The sequence below is a fragment of the Lactuca sativa genome, chromosome 5 (assembly GCF_002870075.4).
Source record: "Lactuca sativa cultivar Salinas chromosome 5, Lsat_Salinas_v11, whole genome shotgun sequence".
NCBI classification, from domain to species: domain Eukaryota; kingdom Viridiplantae; phylum Streptophyta; class Magnoliopsida; order Asterales; family Asteraceae; genus Lactuca; species Lactuca sativa.
In genome coordinates this window covers 313,444,970-313,466,343 of record NC_056627.2, presented here as the reverse complement: position 1 = coordinate 313,466,343, position 21,374 = coordinate 313,444,970, and the positions used below count along the sequence as shown (strand labels likewise).

General features: G+C 34.0%; 4 protein-coding genes across 4 annotated transcripts; 1 reads left to right on the top strand and 3 right to left on the bottom strand.

Annotated features, from left to right (window-relative positions):
* The first annotated feature begins 6,908 nt into the window (after positions 1 to 6,908).
* LOC111887948 (myb family transcription factor PHL7) lies at positions 6,909 to 8,727 on the top strand. The gene is made up of 6 exons (XM_023884084.3): positions 6,909 to 7,173; positions 7,276 to 7,352; positions 7,480 to 7,519; positions 7,618 to 7,675; positions 7,762 to 7,831; positions 8,174 to 8,727. The coding sequence occupies exons 1-6, from the start codon at positions 7,065 to 7,067 to the stop codon at positions 8,603 to 8,605; spliced, it is 786 nt and encodes a 261-aa protein (XP_023739852.1). The 5' UTR covers positions 6,909 to 7,064; the 3' UTR covers positions 8,606 to 8,727.
* A 715-nt stretch (positions 8,728 to 9,442) lies between these two features.
* On the bottom strand, positions 9,443 to 11,610 carry LOC111887927 (pentatricopeptide repeat-containing protein At5g66520). Its single transcript, XM_023884061.3, has one exon. It carries the CDS (start codon positions 11,413 to 11,415, stop codon positions 9,526 to 9,528), a length of 1,890 nt encoding a protein of 629 aa, XP_023739829.1. The 5' UTR covers positions 11,416 to 11,610; the 3' UTR covers positions 9,443 to 9,525.
* A 1,988-nt stretch (positions 11,611 to 13,598) lies between these two features.
* Positions 13,599 to 14,934, bottom strand: LOC111887922 (pyridoxal 5'-phosphate synthase subunit PDX1.3). Its single transcript, XM_023884056.3, has 2 exons — positions 14,338 to 14,934; positions 13,599 to 14,169 (listed from the first exon to the last, which is right to left on the bottom strand). Exons 1-2 carry the CDS (start codon positions 14,846 to 14,848, stop codon positions 13,754 to 13,756), a joined length of 927 nt encoding a protein of 308 aa, XP_023739824.1. The 5' UTR covers positions 14,849 to 14,934; the 3' UTR covers positions 13,599 to 13,753.
* Positions 14,935 to 17,286: 2,352 nt separating this feature from the next.
* On the bottom strand, positions 17,287 to 19,563 carry LOC111887931 (PHD finger protein ALFIN-LIKE 1). Its single transcript, XM_023884067.2, has 5 exons — positions 19,242 to 19,563; positions 19,106 to 19,138; positions 18,707 to 18,929; positions 18,453 to 18,576; positions 17,287 to 17,700 (listed from the first exon to the last, which is right to left on the bottom strand). The coding sequence occupies exons 1-5, from the start codon at positions 19,339 to 19,341 to the stop codon at positions 17,416 to 17,418; spliced, it is 765 nt and encodes a 254-aa protein (XP_023739835.1). The 5' UTR covers positions 19,342 to 19,563; the 3' UTR covers positions 17,287 to 17,415.
* Between the last annotated feature and the right edge of the window lie 1,811 nt (positions 19,564 to 21,374).

The window sequence follows — 21,374 nt, the reverse complement described above, 5'->3', positions numbered from 1 at the left end:
AAAAGTATTGAACTTCCCGGGAAAACCCGATGTTTTCCTCATACATAAAATTTCGTGCCTTATTTATTGTTATACCGATACGACGATTGTTTCCGATAATTCCAGGTGACATTGGATTAATTATGGGTTGTGAGTCGTTATAATCACGCATTAATGAAAATGACTAGTTTATAACTACCAATTACAAACGATCCCTTAGGCTTCATTCGTACTACTCACTTAATCCAACCACCTTGACTTCTTATAGCCCCACAACCGAGGAGAAAGGAAGGTACGAAGCCCCCATTATTTCCATAAGTCGTTCAAGGCTATCGGGAATGCGAAAGGCACTTAGCCCGACTCGCATTTGACTTCTCGACTTTGCTAGCAGTACCAATGGGCCCTTGGGGCCCAACAGCACAATAAAGCTATTGAAAGTCCTTTTACATGGAATTAGGCCATAGAAGGCCCAATATCATGTAAGCGCGTTCCCTTCGGGCCTAAAGATCATGTTATTGGGCTAGCTAGGCCCAAAAAGCACGATTTGAAACTTTCAAGCCCAAAGATTGAATATTGACTTCTCGTAAATTTCGCGTGTTTATTGAAGTACTATTGTTTATTGATTTTTGATTCGTTATTGATTCGAGACCGAATCAATTCGTTTGGTAACGATATTGGTGTTGAAAGTGTATTTGTTATTACGTTTCGCCGGTAGTCGTGGTGCTCATATTTTATCTTAAGGGATTTATTGTTTAAAAATAAGAGTTTACCTTGTTATGACCCTTCTTGGATAAAATCTACACTTTCAACCCTTTATATAAAAGAAATTCCATTTTAGTCCTTAAACCATTTTTCTTGACACTTTAGTATCAAAACTTAATGAAAAGACATTTTCAGCCCAGATTTACTTGATAAACAGATTAATTCCTTCAAAAATGAAGTTTTCTCGGTTGGAACCCTCATTTTCGCAACTTTACAGTTTTGGCCCAAAATGGAAAATTTTTGCATTTTTGATCCCTTTTGACTTTGAAAAACATTTTTGACCCTTGAAATAGTTTTAATACTCTTGTAATCCCCTTTTTTATAGAAACTCGCATTTTCAGCCCCTCAATTTCAAAAATCTCGCAATTTGGGGCTTATTGGGCCGAAAAACCCAATTTAGCCCATTATGTTCAAAATTTACATTTTAAGCCCCTCAAATGTGTTGATATTCAGAAAATTTATATTAGAAGTTGTTTGGACTCTTTTCAACCTCCATAAATTATCATTTGTCGTTTTGGGCCCTTAGTTTTGTATTTTTGACAATTTGAGCCCAAAAATGGGTTTTTAGTCCAAAAATGTTCATCCTAACCAAATAAACTATTTTTCTAGACTTGATTAGTTTAAATTGGTATAAGTTATGTTTATTTCATTCCTCATGTTGTAGATCTTGGTTTTTAGGTTCTTTTGGCTAACATGTTCATCACAAAACACATAAGATCATACATACAAGCATAAAAATCACACAAGGCATACATTCACTCATAGATCTACACATTTGCTTGTATTCTACCCCACAAAAACCGAAAAGGAGGGGGTATGAAGCTCACCTTGGGTGTGGTTTCGGTTTTGGAAGGAAGAGACGAGAAGAATTCGATCCTAGCAACCCTCCTTGAAAGATCTCGAACTTGGATGCTTTTAAGGTGCTAGATCATAAGTTTGAATGCATTTAGATATGATTTTTGAATGAAATGAATAGCTAGCTTATGGATCCAAGCAATATCTTACCTTAGATGATGATTTTTATGGAAGAAGTCCCTTGAAAGGCTCTTGATTCTCAAAAATTTGATGGAGAAAGGTGAGGGTGTCCCTTGAGAGAGTTTGCTTAATAAAAATTGGATGAAGTGTGTGTGTTTGGGAGCTCTCGGCCGAGAATCAAGAAGAAATGAGAGAAGAGAGAGGATTGATAAGATAGTTGCATGGAAGTATGAGAGTTGCATGGAAAACCTTGAGGTAAAAGTGAGGTGGCACACACACAAAGTCAACTCTCTTTTCCTTTGGGCTTGGGCCGAGAATGGAGAGAAAATAGAGAGTTTTTTGGCCTTAAAGGCTTAAGCCCAATTTCATAGTTATGTTGAGTGATTCTTGGTCCTAATAATTATAAGTGTGATTTTTATAACCTATTAGGGCTAAATTAGGTAAATTATGCCCCAAAATGGTTCATATAATTAATTTATTTCACTTTAGGCCCAATATGGCCCAAAATATTGAAATACATGGAAGTGGGTCCAACTAGAGCCCATTTAAGATTTCTAAGCCCAAGATGGTCAAATTGGAAGCTTATTGGTCCATTGGGCACAATAAAGAATTCCTAGTCCAAAATGGACTTAAACAAGAACTCCTAGGGTTTCCAATTGTTTATTGACTACTTGAAATGCTTGCATGGGGTGTTTGTTTGAAATTTTGTTGTCATAGAGTATGCATCATGCATGCTCTTATGTCTTTGATTCATAATTTGGCTTGAGTGTTGTAGTTACAAGGCACAAAAATTTCTAGTTGTAACAAAGGAAACTCATACACTTCAAACTACTTTGATGTTGATTGTCTTTGTGTGTGACTGTGTTCGTACCGGTGGCTCAATGGGTACTTTTGAAGACATAACAACGTTACTTATGAATTTTGCACTACAAGTTGAGATCTTGACACTTTGTAATTAAGATCAACTATTACTCAAGTCACGATGGAGTTTCCATGTTTCAACAGAAGAATCCCTGATTTTTATGGATTGCATTTAGCGTACCTAGTATTTATGTAATGCTAGGGTTTTGTTTATTGTAATGACCTATGTTTTTACATAGAGTCGATAATTTTCTAAGAGAAGATTATTTAAGGGCGTGTTCTTAAACAATGTATGTTATGTGATTAGCTCTTGTATATGAAATTTCTATTCATTAATAAAGAATTAGTTTCGAAGTATTATATATTGTTCTTTAAAATTAATGTTGTTTGATTGCTTAGTTTGGGACCAACAACTAAAGGTGTATATATATTTGTAACACCCGGAAATTTGAGGAGCAATTTTGGGAATGAATCACCTTTTGATGGAATTGGTCACTTGGTGGAAACAGGTATCGGTTAAAGAGCTGAGATTCGGAGTCGGTCCTCATCAGCTATGGATCAAATCAAGATGTGAGTTTTCCTCACTGTACTTATGGGTCGAAGGCACCCAGGCTAGCCGATGCTATGCTTAGGGGGTGTTTAGGATTGCTTTTTAGGCTAAAAAGTTCTTTTTGACAAAATGACTTTTTGACTTTTGGCTTTATACAAAAGAAGGTTTTAAAAAGTGTTTGGTTTATCTTTTGAAGAACTAAAACCTAAAAACCTAAAAGTCACTAATTGATGACTTTTGAAACAACCATTTTTTGTTCTTGCCAAAAAGTTGATCTAAAAGGACTTTTTAAATTGCCAAACATCTTTTTTGATTTTTAGCTTTTTGAAAAATCCAAAAGTCCTAAAATTCATTCTCAAAAGATATCCTAAACACCCTCTTAGTGCTCTGTAAGATCTGCCTGTTTGTCTGTTGGTTGGTTATATGTTTAGCTGTGTATATGTCATCGTAATGTGGGTGGGTTGAGACTGTACTTCTTTGTGTCGTCAGTCAACAAACTCGATAATGTTTATATCGATATGTTGTTATGGTCTACTCGGCTTATATGAGTTTTGGACATGTGTATGTTGACATGTTGTGTGTGGTTGGGTTGAGGCTGTCATGCTATGTGTTGAAGGCTAAGAGACCCAGGGCGTCCAGGATAGACTGAAGGCCAGTATGGTGTACCAGTCAGGCCAAAGGCACGGAGAACGTTCTAGATAGTCTGAAGGCACAGTGTGGCGTATAAATCATGTTGTAGGTTCTATGAGCATACCAAATAGACTGTAGACCAGTGGGGCATTCCATTCAGACTGAAGGCTCTGTTTAATTATTAGTTGGTTATTTGTATGCTTGTCTGTTAGATATGTGTGTCAACATGATTTATGTGTGGTTAGGTTGAGGTGGTCTTGCTATGTGTTGAAGTCCAAGAGACCCAACGCGTCCCAGATAGACTGAAGACCAATAGGGCATACCAGTCAGGCCGAAGACATGGAGAACGTTCCAGATAAACTGAAGGTTCAGTGTGGCGTACCAGGAATGTTGTAGGTTTTGTGGGCGTACCAGATAGACTATAGGCCGGTGGGACGTTCCAATTATGCTGAAGGCTCTATATGCATGTTGTTTGTTGGTATATGTTATCTGTTTGTGTGGTGGTACTTGGGGGGAAACTCACTAAGCTTTATGCTTATGGTTTTGGTTTATGGTTTCAGGTACTTCAGTGGACAATGACAAGGTAAAGGCGTGACTGTACACATCATTGGTTTTACAACTAATTGGATCTTGGGAGACTCTGATTTTAAATAATATTTTTAAACAATGGTTTTATAACACTTCTATTAGACAAAATGGTGGTTTTGAAAAGTTTTAAATTTATTGAATTTTTGGGATGTTACAAGATTACAAACACATGTTTTTGGGAAGATGTGTGGTTCAAGGATTCAACTCTTAAAAGTCATTTTCCTTGACTCTATACTTCGGAAATAAATAAGTTGGTGTTGGTTAAAGATTGTTAGATATTGAAGTTTTGCCTTTATGTATGCACAAAGCACCTCCTAGGGGAGTTGAAACTAGTGAATGAGAAATTTGAGATGTATTATTGATTATACTATTCTTTCTATTCAGAAAGATAGTCGGAGTTGCGAGTCGGGAGTTAGAGCCGACATGTCATTTATCTATCACATCACACTTTTAAAAATACGATTAGCTTTTTACCCAAACGCCATTTTTATAACATAATAATAAGAGTTTAGCAAAATATTTACAAAAGTAAAGTGTAACAAAAGTGAAAAACAATTTGTATCAACCGAGTGCAAGTGTTATTGCGTACTGTACATGTATCAAAATACAAATACAAGTTACATAAGCGAAAGCACAAGGGCAGCACGTCCTTGCAACTCCCTATCCTTATGATCGAGCTATCCCTTTACCCCTATCATCCCTATGATTACCTAAATACATAAAAGACAATCGTAAGCTTTAAAGCTTAGTGAGAACATGCACGAACAATAAGCAGTCCTGTAATAAAATGCAATATAAATACATGTGTTAGTGAGACCATATCTCGATTAACTAACCCGTGGTAGGTAATCTGAACATAATCATAGCCGAAGGCATTCATCCTCTTCGGAAATCGATCTTAATAATGGAGTAGGTATTGCTATTAAGACCATGTATTCAAATTTCTTCTTTGGCGTCATCATTGGAGGCATACATGAAATCCTTGACCTAACTATCGGGGTCATATTTAAATTTCTACTAGACATCGGCTTCGGGTCATATTTTGTTTCCCTGTCATAATTAATCTCCCCAGAATAAGCATGGGGTCATATTTTAATGTGACCCGAAATGTGTGTAATTAACCTTCCTATAATAAGAACGAGATGTATTATGCCTTTCAAAAAAAATGTATAGACCATAAGACCAATGTTTTAAAAACCGGTTGGACCGGGAACCGGGGGAGAGAACGGTTCAACTATCACCGATTTTACATTGATTTCTGAACCGGATTGAACCGGCCGGTTTTTAGAAAAAACCGGTTGAACCAGTCAAAATAAACCGGTTGAACCGGTAAATCCGAATAAAAACACATGAAAAATAATTATTTACATAATAAACTTTGGTATTTTTTTTCAAGTATATTTAGTTTTCTCTAAATAAAAACATATGTTAAATGTTATAAGTTTTTTGATGTGGTTGTATTTATCTAAAACTATATTTCGTTTCGGTATTATATTTTATTTTCTTTTTAGCGTATATGGATTGATGTAAAACACTAAAACTTATGGTTATGTGTTATTTTAATGTATGTTGATTCATTTACAACTTATTTTTATGTGTATTTTTAATGTTTGAACTTGTAAACATCAAATTCATAATTTATATATGTATGTATGTGTAGGAAAATAAAAAAAAAACATGAAAAATATAGAAACCGGTTCACTCGGCGGTCGAACCGGTTGAATCGGAAACCGGTCACCATACCGGTTCGACTAAAAAACCGGTTTTTAAAACATTGCATAAGGCAATAAGCGTCAACCAACAAACAGCAATATAGATCGCCTCAGTGGCATTTGCGAGGGACATTGCACACGTGCTCTAGCAGATTTGACGATTATTTCATGATCGTTTATGTCAGACGCATAAGACACACTTTAATTAATTAGATAAAGAAAAAAAAACCAAACCATATATAATCGTTCTCGTGGACTTTTTCATCTTCCACAAATACCCTCTATATATATATATATATATATATATATATATATATATATATATATATATATATATATATATATATATATATATATATATATATATATATATATATATATATATATATATATATATATATATATATATGGTTCGGAAATATAATAAGTATGTCATGTGCTAAACAGTTCAAGAAATATCGTTCTCCTCGACTTTTTCATCTTCCGGAAATATCTGAACTTCGGGTGACGCCATTAGGGAAATTAAGCAAAGTTCTCTTAATTGTCAACTTTTTAATGTATCTACGGAATTTGCTATGCAATAATACTCGAACATTTTCAAAAAATAATAGTTTTGGGTTATTATAAACCCGAAAATAGTCAACCTTTTCTTGGTAAGTACTTTGCTCTTTCCTAAAATGGAAAGGAGGTCAACATCTACATTTCACAAAAAAAGAGACTGCAGTACAAAAATTCCATTCTAGACTTTATTACAATTTACTTTTTACGTGTTCATTCAGTTGACTGAACCTCTTCATATATCATGTATTCATTGGGCAACTCGCCTGTTGATGTAAACCAAGATATCGAGTTTCAAAAGTTTCGGACTCTCCCAACCTTGTGCTTAGTTTAATCCGAACCCTTTACCTTATGCAGACATTATATAGCATCTTCTTCCATAGCCCACATCGCCTCAATATCTCCCTATTAATTACGACTGCAAACCACTGGTTCTTGGCTAATCGAACATGGGTTCAACTCGATCTGATCATGGCTCTGGGAAAGAGCGGCTGAAGTGGACTCAAGAGCTCCATGATTTGTTTGAAAAAGCAGTTAATCAGCTTGGAGGTCCCGATAGTAAGTCAATACGTAGAAAAAGAATGAATTTTGGAGAAGCTTGTTTAGTTTTGATGAACATTGATTACGTATAACGTACCCTTGTTTTTCTATGATTTTTAGGGGCAACTCCGAAGGGTATATTAAAGGCCATGGGGATAGAAGGACTTACTATCTACCATGTTAAAAGCCACTTACAGGTAAATTAAATCCCACTTTTGGTCTATATACATTGTTTGTATACAAATGAATTGTTTTGTTTACACTAAGTATCCCAAAAACTAAACTATTACTTGGCTTATGTCGTTTTTTGGTTTTGTTTTGCAGAAATATAGAATGTCGAAATTTGTTCCCGAAACATCCAGACGTATAAGCTTTGTGATTATTAGTATAATTTAAATTTAATATCAGAGTCTTTAAGTTTCTTGGACTTAATTACCAATTTAGAGTTTATGTAATAAACAGGAGACAAGTTTGAGAAAAGAAGCATATCGGAAATATTTCCAAACTTCAGCGTAACATCGTGAGTTGTATATTAATTGTATAACAAGTTTGTTTGTAGTCATGTTAATTCATAAGGAAACGACTTTAAAATATATTATTTTGTAGTGGTGCTCAGCTAAACGAAGCATTACAAATGCAAATGGAAGTTCAAAGGAGATTAAGTGACCAACTTGAGGTACTCTTTTCCCAAAGGCATATATTCAGTTTAAGATTTTTCTTTTATACTCAATCAAATACTTTTGCCTCCACTAAATATTTAAATAGAGTTGTTAATTTATAAATCAAAATTAAAACAAAGATCAATATACTAAATTCCTTTAATTGGAATATTGTAGATACTCCTTATATTAGAGAAAAATCAAGGTTCTTGGTGGCGATTATTTGGAAAATAAACACTCAAAAAGAATAAGTAGGGATTTTTTTTTTATTGTTTCAAACAAGTCAAAGATGTAAAATATACAAATACTCAAGCTAATAATGAAACATTCGTGAGTTATTATGGGATTTTATGTAACAGGTTCAGAAGAACTTGAAGCTTAAAATTGAAGCACAATCGAAATTTCTTGAGAAACTAAGCCAAGAACACAAAAGCCCGATGCCAAATATTACCAAAATCAACAAGGCCATGATCATGTCTCCTACATCCCTACCTTCTCTTTGTGATGTGTCTGAATCCATCATGAAGGATTTGGAATCCGATTCAGAAGTGGACACAAACGAGATGAGACCTAAACAAGCAAAAAGGAGTAGGATTGATGATGATGATGATCTACTTATGGCACACACTCAAAGATTGAAACCTACTTCACTAAATAACATTCATAACAATATTCACCTTTCAAAAGGTGGAAACGTCTCATTTCCTTCTCAAGAAAATATCTTTCCATGGAGTTCAGCCTTTTGCCATTCGCCACTCATTCCAACTTGGTTCAATTCTTTTGCTAATTAGAGCAATATTGTTCGTTTGCTCGAGAGTTTTGTTCATGTTGGAGTGTATTGTACTTTAAATAAGCCATATATATGTTCATCTTTCATAAATAATCAAGAAATTCAACAAGTATTTTGATATTACTTACGAATTAGCCGTTATGTTCTACTTATTTCTTAACGGGTTTCTTGAGAACAAGTCTATGTAAAACTATACAATTCTAATCACTATCAGTATTCTAAAATAAAAAGGAAATACCTTTGTTTGTCCTTTAAATTACAACAACATTAAATGTGTTTTTATGGCTTGAATTGATGTAAATAAAAATAAAATGCAACATATTTTAAGGTTAATCTCATAAAATATCTTATATTTTATATTTCTTTTTTTATTAAACTTCAACTTTATTTTTTGTCTGAAAAAAGAAATTGTATTTTTTTTTTTCTCGGAAAAAACCTTCAACTTTGTCTTTTTCCGAAAAAAACCATGAACCTTCTAACTACTTCCAAATAAACCTTCAACATTTTTAGTTTTTCTCGAAAAAAAACTCATATTTTACAATTTTTTTTTTGGAATAAAATGACTAAAATGACAAGATTGGAAAAAAAAATACAAAGTCTGTCTTAGACAAAAAAATAAATTTGATGTTTAATCCGAAAAATACACAAAATATAAGGTTTTTTTTTTTATAAAATTAACCTCATGTTCTATTATAATTACATAAAACAAAAGGAAACATCATTCAAAAAGCCTAACAAATTTAAATTACATAGAAGACAAGAAAACATTGTTGGATCTAACACTAATTAAACTAACTAATAGTTTAATAACCACACGGATCAAAGAAAACACACCATGTAAAGTTGAATCTTTTTGATATATTCAAATACAAATTGCACAATTAATCGATTAAAATGTGGTAACCAAATTACATACATTAATTACCAATAATTTTTGCAAGAACACACACCATTTTTAAAGCAATGAAACCGACTTCGATCCCTAACAACAATCTCCCTATCAACAATCTCTGATATCATCTTCAAAGCAACATGACAATCTTCACAAACACGTAAATTCTTCATCACCCTAATTGGCATCCCATCTCCCGTTTTCATCAACCCAAACACAACTGCTAATTTTTCACTATGCCCTAATAAAAATCTAACCTTTTCACTCTCTTCAATATCAAGAAGAACAACCGAAGTATTTGGCACATACCCTCTTTTCTTCATTTCTTCTAATAACTCCTTCCATCTTTCTTGAATTGCATCATTTTCAGGATGAGTCTCATCTCCGGCCACAAACTCATGGACCTTTCCATTTATGGAAATTGAACTCGACCCTGGTGTTTTCTTCACTCCATTATCTCTCATCAACTTTCTCACTCTTGCCACGTCATCCCACCTTTTAGCTTCTGCGTAAATGTTGGATAAAACAACATAGTATCCATCATTGAGTGGATCGAGTTCCAAAAGGTGTTTGATTGCTTCTTCTGCTATTTCTATGTTCTTGTGGACCCTACAACCACCTAATAAAGCTCCCCACACTACCCCATTTGGTTTAATTGGCATATTTTTTATAAATTCATGAGCTTCTTGGAGTAAACCCGCTCTACTATAAAGATCAACCATGCAACCATAGTGTTCGATTCTTGGAATTATTTTATAATCTTTAGTCATGTTAGTGAAAAGTTGAAGACCTTTTTTTACCATACCCATGTGGCTACAAGCATGTAGAAGTCCAATAAATGTGACTCCATTTGGTTTGATTTGTGATTGGATCATTTGGGAATACAATTTGAAAGCTTCTTCACCTTTTCCATTAATGGCTAAACCTTGGATCATGGCTGACCATGATACGATTGTTCTTTTTTCCATGTTGTTGAAAATAGTAAGAGCTGATTCTAGACATCCACATTTGATGTACATGTCTATTAAAGTGTTGCAAATGTGAATATTTGTTGTGAATCCTTTTTTGTTTAAAGAATCATGAATCTTTTTTCCTAAATCAAGTGCACCTATATCTGCACATGCTGCAAGAACAGCTACTAAAGTGACCTCGTTAGGAGATAACATTTTGTCTTCCATTTGGGTGAAAAGATCGATTGCTTCTTTGGGTTTTCCACATTGTACAAATCCCATGATCATTGATGTCCATGACCTCACGTTTCTCTCTGGCATTCTAGAAAAGAAACCATAGGCTTCATCTACGTTTCCCTTTTTCACCAACTGTGTAATCATTATGTTCCATGTGACAACATCTCGTTCAGACATTTTATCGAACAGTAAGCAGGCGTTATCAATTTCGCCAGAGACTGCGTATAAATGAACCATACTGTTTTGTAAAAACAAATTCGATTGAAACCCTAGCTTCTCAATGAATCCATGGATAATCCTCCCGTATAATCCATACGAAAGTTTCGTACAAGCTTTTAGAAGGAAAGAAAAAGTAAAGGCATCCAGAGGAACATCGTGTTTGCATAATTGATAAAATAACCGAATCGCATCATTAGGTGAATCACTCTCGGCAAAAGCTTTCAGACATGAATTCCATATAACAGTCTCGGGCTTGTTAGAGAGCTGAATGATTTTTTGAGCGTAGGGGAAGGTGGGAGTTAGGGCACAAACAGAGGCAACACGGGAAATTGGTAGTATAGAGGGAGAGGTGTTGGTTTTGATGATCTGGGCGTGGATTTGTTTGAGCTCAAATGGTGATTTGAAAGCGTAGAGAATATCATTGTCGAGGGTTTGTGATGTGGGTTTTAGAGAATTTGTTTGGTGGGTTTCAGGAACAGGTAACGAAGTTGAAGAGAGTACATATCCAGACATTTGATCTTCTGCTTGAAGTTTTAATCGTTGTTAGTCATCAGAGATTGGTGCTCCTATCTAGAGATGAAGGAGAAGGAACTTGTAAGCTATATTTGAAATGGAGCATATGATTTGGTAAGAGATTTTGTAAAGTAGATATGAGATAACTTAAAAACGGAAATGTAAAGAATGTGATTGGAAGGTGAGTTTGTGGTTTGACGGTGACTGCTTTCTACGAAGTGGTGTTTGGGAGTGCTCTTTTTTTTAGTTAAAAGTGTTTTTTATTAGCTTATTGATTTTTAAAAAAACAGTTTTAGAGAAGTGTTTAGCTTAATTTTTATCTATAAAATGTTTCATATTTAGAATGATTTACTAGTTTATATATAATATTTTATACTTAACAATTTTATTACACAAAGTTTTTGTTCTTTAAACATTTTTTTACAAAATATATATTATAAATTTTTTTAAACATTTTTTTTATCATAATGATAATATTAAAATTACGTTCATAAAAAAAGTAGAATACAAATTCTAAATAATTCATAAAAAATATCATATATTACGTCATATTACATTCATCTCCGGAATTTCATTATATCTTGCTCAATAATATCTCGTATCGTTGTCATATATGAGTTATCATTACTCTTGCAATGTGTATTTGGACCTTCTTCGTCACCTTCACTACTAATACGATTGTAGGATTGTTGTTGTGTCCTATTAAATGTTTCATCAAACCTACGACGTTTCTAATATAGTTATGGATCGTTATCGATGCAATCACCATACTCACTTGGTGTTCGTACTTGTAATTAACATGCATGTCTCTTAATAACACACACTTAGTTTTCCACACTTCAAAAGTCAAATCAATGATACTTCGCAATAATGAATGGTTAAAGTTAAATTTCTCTTCCGGTCCACGAGATTCACGCATAGCAGCAATATGTCCACGTTGAAAATCCGGTATATGATAACGAATATTAGTTCCTTTATATGGAGCAAGATACCCTCTGGTATTTGGGTATCCGACATCAACAACATAATATTTATCTGTAAATAAAACAAACATTTGTTATTCATTTCAAACAAGTATTAAAAATATAAAACTTTTGTTACTAAAAATTTATACTAACCACCAGTTGAAAATGGAAAATGAAGATCTGGTCACTGTAAGACTTTATTGAAAATTTTTGTGTCATATGCAGTTCTCTCCCATCCGGCTCACACAAATGTAAAACACATGTTAAAATCACAAACAACCATTATATTTTGTGTAGCATATCCATTTCGACCAATGTATTTTGCTTCCTCATGTTGTCGAATCGATGCCCTACCGTGTGTCCTATCTATAGTGTCAATGCAATACTACAAATACAAAAAGATATCCTAAATAAATCATTTGGTGAAATAACTGAATATTGGATAATATCAATGATTGTTTAATATATATTCAGGAACTTCATCATTATAGTTGGCGGCTGGCATGATGATGTCGACACTCATCTTAAGCACGGCTGCCAAAACTATATGGAAATGTCTATGAATTGTTTCCCGAAATGATTTGCTACATCCATGGGCCAAAGTCATCAATGGACTCCTCATTAATATGAAGTGCATCTCTCTCTCTCTCTCCAATTACATGTAGGAGAGAAATTATATCCCACATGGACCAAGACAAAACGTTAACTTGTCCAAATAACAATTAAGGTGAAGTAGGTAAATCACTATATGATAAATGGTGGGTTCTTTTTCAAAGTTAGTTATTATGGATAGCTTCTATAAAGGATCAGACTAATGGCATATACATTAATTGGCATATACATTCATTGAATTCTCCATTTGGATGGTTCTTATCCTTCACAAATATTAAGAATCAAACCAGTGATTGGTGATGACGACTTAACTATAATTAAGAGCAAATATCCAATGTTAGCAATAAAAACTTGATTAGTGATTGAAGAATTTAAGGTTGAAGTTTAGAACAATCAACATTCAAGATAATTGACTTTGGTGTTTTGTTAATGTGTCGACTTTGGTATTTAGCATGTTGTAAGTTGTAAATAATTTTTTAAAAAACTTAATAAACTTTGTTTGGATCATTGTATGATACCATATGATAATTATCATATAAAAACTAAAAACTAAAAGAAATTGTTTAGCAAATTAGTAAATAAAGATGATGAAACGAATCCAAGAAGTAAGAACTCAATAATATATTTTTGTATATATAACAAATCAAACTTGCTTCAAAACAAACAAGATTTATTTCCCAACAATCCTAAAGAAAAGTAGATTAAAAAACACTACAATCTTAAATTAAAACACAATAAACAACTCCATACACCCTCAATCCTTATTCAGACCTATTAGCATACCTTTCAACATTATTATCAAGGTTCAACCCAACCATGGCTTCACCCAAACCACAGCTCACCTCCGCAAGCACCTTGGGGTCCGTGTAATGTGTGACCGCTTGAACAATGGCTCGAGCCCTACGAGCCGGGTCACCACTTTTGAACACACCGGACCCCACAAACACACCGTCACATCCCAATTGCATCATCAAGGCGGCATCCGCCGGAGTTGCAACACCACCGGCGGCAAACTGTACCACCGGAAGCCGCCCTAATTGTTTGGTCTGCATCACCAAATCATATGGGGCACCGAGTTTTTTGGCAAAAGTGAAGACTTCATCATCATCCATATTTGCAAGAACCCTTATGTCCCCCATCACTGATCTTACATGTCGCACTGCCTCAATTATGTTGCCTAAAAAACAATGCATGAATCAGAAGGATCAAAAATGGATTCATTAGAATAGTGATTCGTAATCTTGAATCTAACATCTACACAAAAAAGGGAATAGTTAAATAGATTCACGAAATAGACAACGAAACCAAAATAGGGTTTAGGGTTTAGAGTTTCGAGAAAGCATACCAGTTCCTGCTTCGCCTTTGGTACGAATCATGGCGGCGCCTTCACGAATCCTACGCAAGGCCTCACCCAAATTACGACAACCACAAACAAACGGAATCCTGAAATTATGTTTGTTGATATGATTCATATCATCAGCCAACGTTAAAACTTCGCTCTCATCTACGTAATCAACTCCAATCGCCTCCAAAATCTGAGCCTCAACGAAATGCCCAATCCTAGCCTTCGCCATGACTGGAATCGTGACGGCCTGTTTGATTTCCTTAATGAGTTGGGGGTCGCTCATCCGCGCAACGCCGCCTTGAGCACGGATGTCGGCCGGAACGCGCTCCAGGGCCATGACAGCACAGGCGCCGGCTTCTTCGGCTATGCGGGCTTGTTCTGCGTTGACGACGTCCATGATGACGCCGCCACGGAGCATCTGAGCGAGGCCAACCTTGACGGAGTATGGTGATTTCTTGCTCTCCGTTAGGGTCCCGTTACCGTACACCGCCACTACTCCGGTTCCGTCCATTGATTCGTAGCACTGTGCTTTAGTTGTGTGTGTGTGTGTGTGTTTTGTTTGAGAGATAAGTAAAGTGGCGAATGGAGGCTGTTTAGGATTCTATGCTCTCGTTTTAAGTAATCGGTTTATGCCCGTTTAGACCTTTAAGTTTTAGAAATAGACAGAAATGATCCTTGAACAAGAAACATTTATGTTTCAATTACACTACTTTTCATTTAGGTGGTGTTCCAAGTTAGTAATGGAAAGAAAACAAAGGTAAGGAAAATAAGGACAAAGCAAAAGCAGGGAAAAGGATAAATTTATTCTAATAAATAAATGTATTTTTGCCACATATTTTCTTATTTTTCATTTGGATACATTGCATTTTCTAAAAATTTTAAATTTTCTATTTTTCCTTTGTCATTTTATTGTATTTTTCATTTTATTAAATGAAAATTTCACATTTAATATGTAAGATAATATATATGTAAGGTATTTATTAGAAAATGTTTATATATGTAATGTATTCAATACATTAAAGCTTCATTAATTTTAATAATTCAAAATTTTTCTCATTTTTTATATAAATTCAAACTTTTCAAATTGTTAAAATTTTCATGTTTATTTTTTTTAAAATAAACTCATGTAATACATGAGTCTCACACATAGTGTATTATATATATATATATATATATATATGTGTGTGTGTGTGTGTGTGTGTGTGTGTTAGTTCGAAAACAAAGAAAGGAAAGTTAGGTTGAATAGTAAAAGTTCGAATCGTCTAATGATAGAAGAGAATACAGTGTACGTAAGAGGCATCGAAGAAAATATAGATTTTGGAAGATATGTATTTTTTTTAATATTAGGTTGAAGCCTTGAATGGTAAATCAGTAAATATTGTCTTATATTTACTTTCTTTTCGGATCCTTCCATTTTGTAAGGAAAGTTATCAGAAAGATTATATAAAATCTTTATTTCTCTTCCTTTGATTTCCTTTCATTAAAAAAAAATTGTGATTTACAATAAGTTAGAGTTCGTTTCTAACAATGTACTACTTTGTTTGGGGAGTTACCACGATTCCCATAAACTATCTTTGCAAAAACATAATCCATACCATTTAACAACCATACCATAAAAGTTCCAAATTCAACATAAATTGAGCACTTTATGACCATAGATCTCTTTTACCAACCATATATGGAGGTCCAATTCCAATATGAATCGAGCTTGTTTGACCACTTGACATTTACGTCAGCCACCTAATGGGTTGTTGTGTACCTGTTCTTTTCACATGATGTTCATGTGTGACCACTTGACACGTCAAGAACCTAATGGACTGTTGTGTACCTGTTCTTTTCTCATGATGTTTATGTGTGACCACTTGACATTTATGTCAGCCACCTAATGGGTTGTTATGTACCTGTTGTTTTCACATGATGTTCATGTTTGACCACTCAACACTTACGTCATCCACATAATGGTTTGTTGTGTACTTGTTCTTTTTACATAATGTTCATGTGTGACAACTTGACACTTACGTCAGCCACCTAATGGGTTGTTGTGTACCTATTGTTTTCACGTGATGGTCATGTTTGACCACTCAACATTTACCTCAGCCACCTAATGGGTTGTTGTTTATCTGTTCTTTTCACATGATGTTCATGTATGACCACTTGACACTTACGTCAGCCACCTAATGAGTCGTTGTGTACCGATGTTGTCACATGATGTTCATGTTTGACCACTTAAACACTTATGTCAGCTACCTAATGGGTTGTTGTGTACCTGTTCTTTTCACATGATGTTCATGTGTGACCACTTGACACGTCAAGAACCTAATGGACTGTTGTGTACATGTTCTTTTCCCATGATGTTCATGTGTGACCACTTGACATTTATGTCAGCCACCTAATGGGTTGTTATGTACCTGTTGTTTTCACATGATGTTCATGTTTGACCACTCAACAGTTACGTCAGCCACATAATGGTTTGTTGTGTACCTGTTCTTTTTACATAATGTTCATGTGTGACAACTTGACACTTACGTCAGCCACCTAATGGGTTGTTGTGTACCTATTGTTTTCACGTGATGGTCATGTTTGACCACTCGACATTTACCTCAGCCACCTAATGGGTTGTTGTTTACCTGTTCTTTTCACATGATGTTCATGTGTGACCACTTGACACTTACGTCAGCCACCTAATGAGTCGTTGTGTACCGATGTTGTCACATGATGTTCATGTTTGACCACTTAAACACTTATGTCAGCTACCTAATGGGTTGTTGTGTACCTGTTCTTTTCACATGATGTTCATGTTTGACCACTTGACACTTACGTCAGCCACCTAATGGGTTGTTGTGTACATGTTCTTTCACATGATGTTCATAAAAGGAAACAAACAAAACAAAGCAGTGTTGACCAATTCAAAAGTTGCTAGAAGAATAACCCTATTACAAAACCAATAAATAACAGTCAACGAATAATCTCTCACTTTATAAATCAAAAGGTTTTTAAGTTATTATAAAACAATCTTTCACAACAATAAGAAAAAGAGTTAGAAATCTAGGAGTGACTTTTGGGTGGATAAGAGTAGTACTAGGGTTTGGCTCGTTTCATAACGCAATACGGGCATTTGTATTGCTTTATGGTTTCAGCCTTGGCAGGTGTTATTTTTACACATTTGCCATGATACCACCTTTCACATATGTCACACCCGATCCAAAACTCATCTCCATTGTAGTTTCCACCACAACTCCCACACTGTGTGTCCCCATGTTCTTCTTCATCATCATCATTATCATCATCATCATCATCATCATCCTCGTAATTCTCTTCTATTGCTACCTTTGCAACAGTTTTAACCTGTCCATCACTTGATCTCTGCAATTTTTTTTAAACATAAAAATCAAGTTTATATTTCAGAAACTAGTCATATACCAGATATGGATTTCATGAAAGAAAGGGCGATTTTGTCATTTACCAGATATGCATTCCAGATACGGTTAAATACTTAAAACTTGAACGAAGGGCGATTTAGTCAATTACCATATATATATGCATTCCAAATCCTTTAACAGATTTAAAAACTGAACAAGATTTTAGAAAAAAGAATGAACTTCAATTTCATTTGCAAATAAGGCAAATCCTACCAACCAAACACATGACAGATTTAAATCCTTCTGATTCCAAATCCAATTTTTTTGAAAAATCTTGTTTGGCTTTTTAGATCTGTAGAAAGGTTTTGGAATTTAAAATGTATATACATGGTAAATGACAAAATTACCCTTCTTTCACTAAGTATTTGACTAGTTTCTCGAAATTTGAAATCCTCTGATACATTCCATACCCCAAAATACCATCCAGACAGTAATTTTTGGAAGGAATTGGAATTTGAAGGATGGAATGGAATTCATGAGTGAGAAAAGCTTTTTACTTGTAAAATTCTAGGGTTAAAAGGGTATTTGAGTAATTTAAGCAGGAGGAAATGTTGGGAATTGAAATCCATGGGTTTATAGTATACGGAATGTCGAAATCAATCATTCAAAGGATTTTGTGAGTTGTAACGGAATTCGAATCCATTCCCATTTGCAACCAAATGCAATTGGAATGGAATTGAATTCAAATTTTGTTACCTTTGTGCCACTTTTAGATTTGCTTCCACCATCTGCACCATGCACCATGTCTTTTACAGGTTTCTTTTCTGTTACAACTTCGAAGACAGTTGGCAGATCATTAATCATGCTAAATAGACGCCTCCTGTAAACAAACATACAATTAAATGCAAGAAACACAAACCTAGTTTCCTTTATGTGTTTATTATAGCATTCTGCAAGTGTAAATATTGAAAAGTCATAGAATTTAGTAACAAATGAAGAAATATAAGCACCTTTCATTTTGATTTAGCCTTGCTCCAAGATAGAAAGAAACAGATAGCAGCCAACAATCACTGTGAACAGCAACAAGTGAGAGCCAATCTTTCCTGTTCATTCCATCTCTTGCAAAGTTTATTCCGAGTGCAGGTTCAGGGAGCTCTGGTGGAACTTCCTCCGCTGGAAGACTAACTTCCCAATTTTTATTCGGATGTCCATACAGACACAAGTTATCTTTTTCTGGAATCATGTTTCAAATTCCCACATTGGATTTGATTTTATGGCAAATTGCAACAAGAAATTGATTTTAGGCTTTTAGCTGAATAATTGTAATATGATTTTGTATGCATGTGAAAGCAAATTGAAATCCAACAAGAAAAAAAATGATATGACGAAAGATTCAAAAGGGAAAGTACCTGGATCACAAATGCCATAGAATTCGTCAACATCTGAGAAAATTAATTGAAGAAAAGAGATAGTTAGCAACTAGCAAGTGAAAAATCGGAAACTTTTGGGGGTTAAAACTAGGGTTAGGGTTACAAATTGAATTACCATGAGTTAAAGCACGAACTATCCCGCCACGACGACCGCTGTAATCTTTAAAGATCTCTTCTACTGTACGAGGACTCGAAGAAATTGAAGCCATTTCCATATGAAAGAGAAGAAAAGAAAAAAGGAGATCTAATAAAGTGATTTCAATTTAAAGTGTAGAACATTGATCATACTCTCTGTGTTTTTTGCGCAGGGATTGATTAAGGCAATTTTCCGGATTTTTGGCAGTAGACGAGATAAAAAGGCGAAACACACAAGCAGGAATGACCGAATTGCTGTAGGGATTGGGGAAGACCACAACGAAGTCGAATAAACCACTTGATAATTTATTTTTGATTTTATTTGTATTGTATTATAAAGTTTTTTTAAAAAAAAAATAGTATTTGTATATATATTAATTATTAAAGCATACAATTTTAATATTAAAATAGTAATTCTAATCACCGTGAGCCGGCCCTAATAATGTGGTGGTTTGTACAACCCGAAATAGGTAAATTGGTTAAAATTTGGATGAAAATATATGTGGTTAATGATTTATAAGTGTGTTTATGTACATAATATCTTATTTTCTTTTTAATTGTGAATTATTCGTCCTTAAACTCAATTCCTTTTGTTTGAAACTCATCACTTTAATTGGATATTGTTTTTGTGTTAGTGAATTTTACATGATAATATGATATTTTTTACCAATATAAATTTATTGATATCGTCCTCGTAAGCCCAAACCAATATAATGAGGCAATAAAAAAGAAGCATTGAATGTTGTCCTCCCAATACATATCTAATGCAAATATGGGTGCAATCCAGATTCATCCGGATTGGGCCTTCTCATTCCTGGTTCTATGTTATGTTAAGTGAACTTTTTCATTGGTTATTAATTTAAAGCAACAAATGTTATGAATGGTACTAGATTCTTAGTGTTTTGTAGGATTAAAAAAGAAGAAGAAGAAAGAAAACATTCTTTTTAGGAATGGATTGCCCTAGACTATATAAGTGGTATCACTTATTGTATATGATCTTTATATGAAGTTGAAGACAATAAGGAAAGATGAAATGGAATATAGGAATTTTGATTTGAAGAGTGCAGTTATGGAACATGACATAGATATGCACAAGTTAAAGATGGATCAAGAAGCTAATAATTGTTATAACATAATTAGACAAAATTAATTCCAAATTGTTAATTTACAAATGTTTTGTATTTTCGTTTTTTACTCTTTTGTGGTAAACGTAATTGTAATGTAGTTCGAAGTTGTAATGAAGTTTGATGAAGTTCAAATTGTAATGAAGTTTGAAGTTTTAATGAGTTTTAATAATATGTTATGACAACATATAAACAAAACGAACTTCGATTTACATATAGTTTAAAGAAGTTATATAAAAGACCATACATAAAATGGTATATGTTTTACCAAAAGATTTATATTAATGTACCAAAAGATATGTTTCCTTATGTGTTACGAAAGACCACCCAGAAAATGGTATATCACTATAACTCCAATGTCTTGTCTATGTTGTTTCCACCATCATCTTTATGAAACACTTGTTCACTAAGATTGATATTGGTGATCGAAAGAAACATTTTTCTCTTTTTCTTAATAATATTACTCACACCTACATTAGGATTATGCTCCTTAATGTAGGTGTGAGTAATAAGAAGAAGAAAAAGATGTTGAGTCCTTATGAAGAGATGAAAGACTCCAACATATATAGAGACATAAATGACTGTTGCACACCAATATGGATATTGTTACACTTCTTTTATAGACGAAGGCTTGATGATGTCACACAATGATCGATTAAGACACGAAACTCTAATACCATGTAAGACATAACATTTTCCCATGAATAATCCATTCTCATTAATGGTGATTATATAGTAATAATATGTCACAATATTTAAATATCGAGTATAAGTCTTCCGGCCACAACATGGTCCAACAACGATGCTAATGTTGATTAGTTGTCCAACAATCTATATTTAGACATTTTCTTGAATATTTTCAGCTTCACACAAAATCACTTTTCTATGCTTTAACAATAAAGGGATGTTTGTTCACAAAATATTTTCGGAAATAATAAAATCTTTTAAAAGAACTGGAATTTAAAGAAACTAGAATCTCAAGTAATTAT

Coding starts and splice junctions, on each gene's coding strand:
- LOC111887931 (XM_023884067.2), bottom strand. CDS start 19,341: ATGGAAATGGCTTCAATTTCTTCGAGTCCTCGTACAGTAGAAGAGATC. Junction 18,577..18,706: donor AGGCTAAATCAAAATGAAAG/GTGCTTATATTT, acceptor GTTTGTTTACAG/GAGGCGTCTATTTAGCATGA. Junction 17,701..18,452: donor AATCTAAAAGTGGCACAAAG/GTAACAAAATTT, acceptor AAAAAATTGCAG/AGATCAAGTGATGGACAGGT.
- LOC111887922 (XM_023884056.3), bottom strand. CDS start 14,848: ATGGACGGAACCGGAGTAGTGGCGGTGTACGGTAACGGGACCCTAACG. Junction 14,170..14,337: donor CAAAGGCGAAGCAGGAACTG/GTATGCTTTCTC, acceptor ATTGTTTTTTAG/GCAACATAATTGAGGCAGTG.
- LOC111887948 (XM_023884084.3), top strand. CDS start 7,065: ATGGGTTCAACTCGATCTGATCATGGCTCTGGGAAAGAGCGGCTGAAG. Junction 7,174..7,275: donor TCAGCTTGGAGGTCCCGATA/GTAAGTCAATAC, acceptor TATGATTTTTAG/GGGCAACTCCGAAGGGTATA. Junction 7,676..7,761: donor CCAAACTTCAGCGTAACATC/GTGAGTTGTATA, acceptor ATTATTTTGTAG/TGGTGCTCAGCTAAACGAAG.
- LOC111887927 (XM_023884061.3), bottom strand. CDS start 11,415: ATGTCTGGATATGTACTCTCTTCAACTTCGTTACCTGTTCCTGAAACC.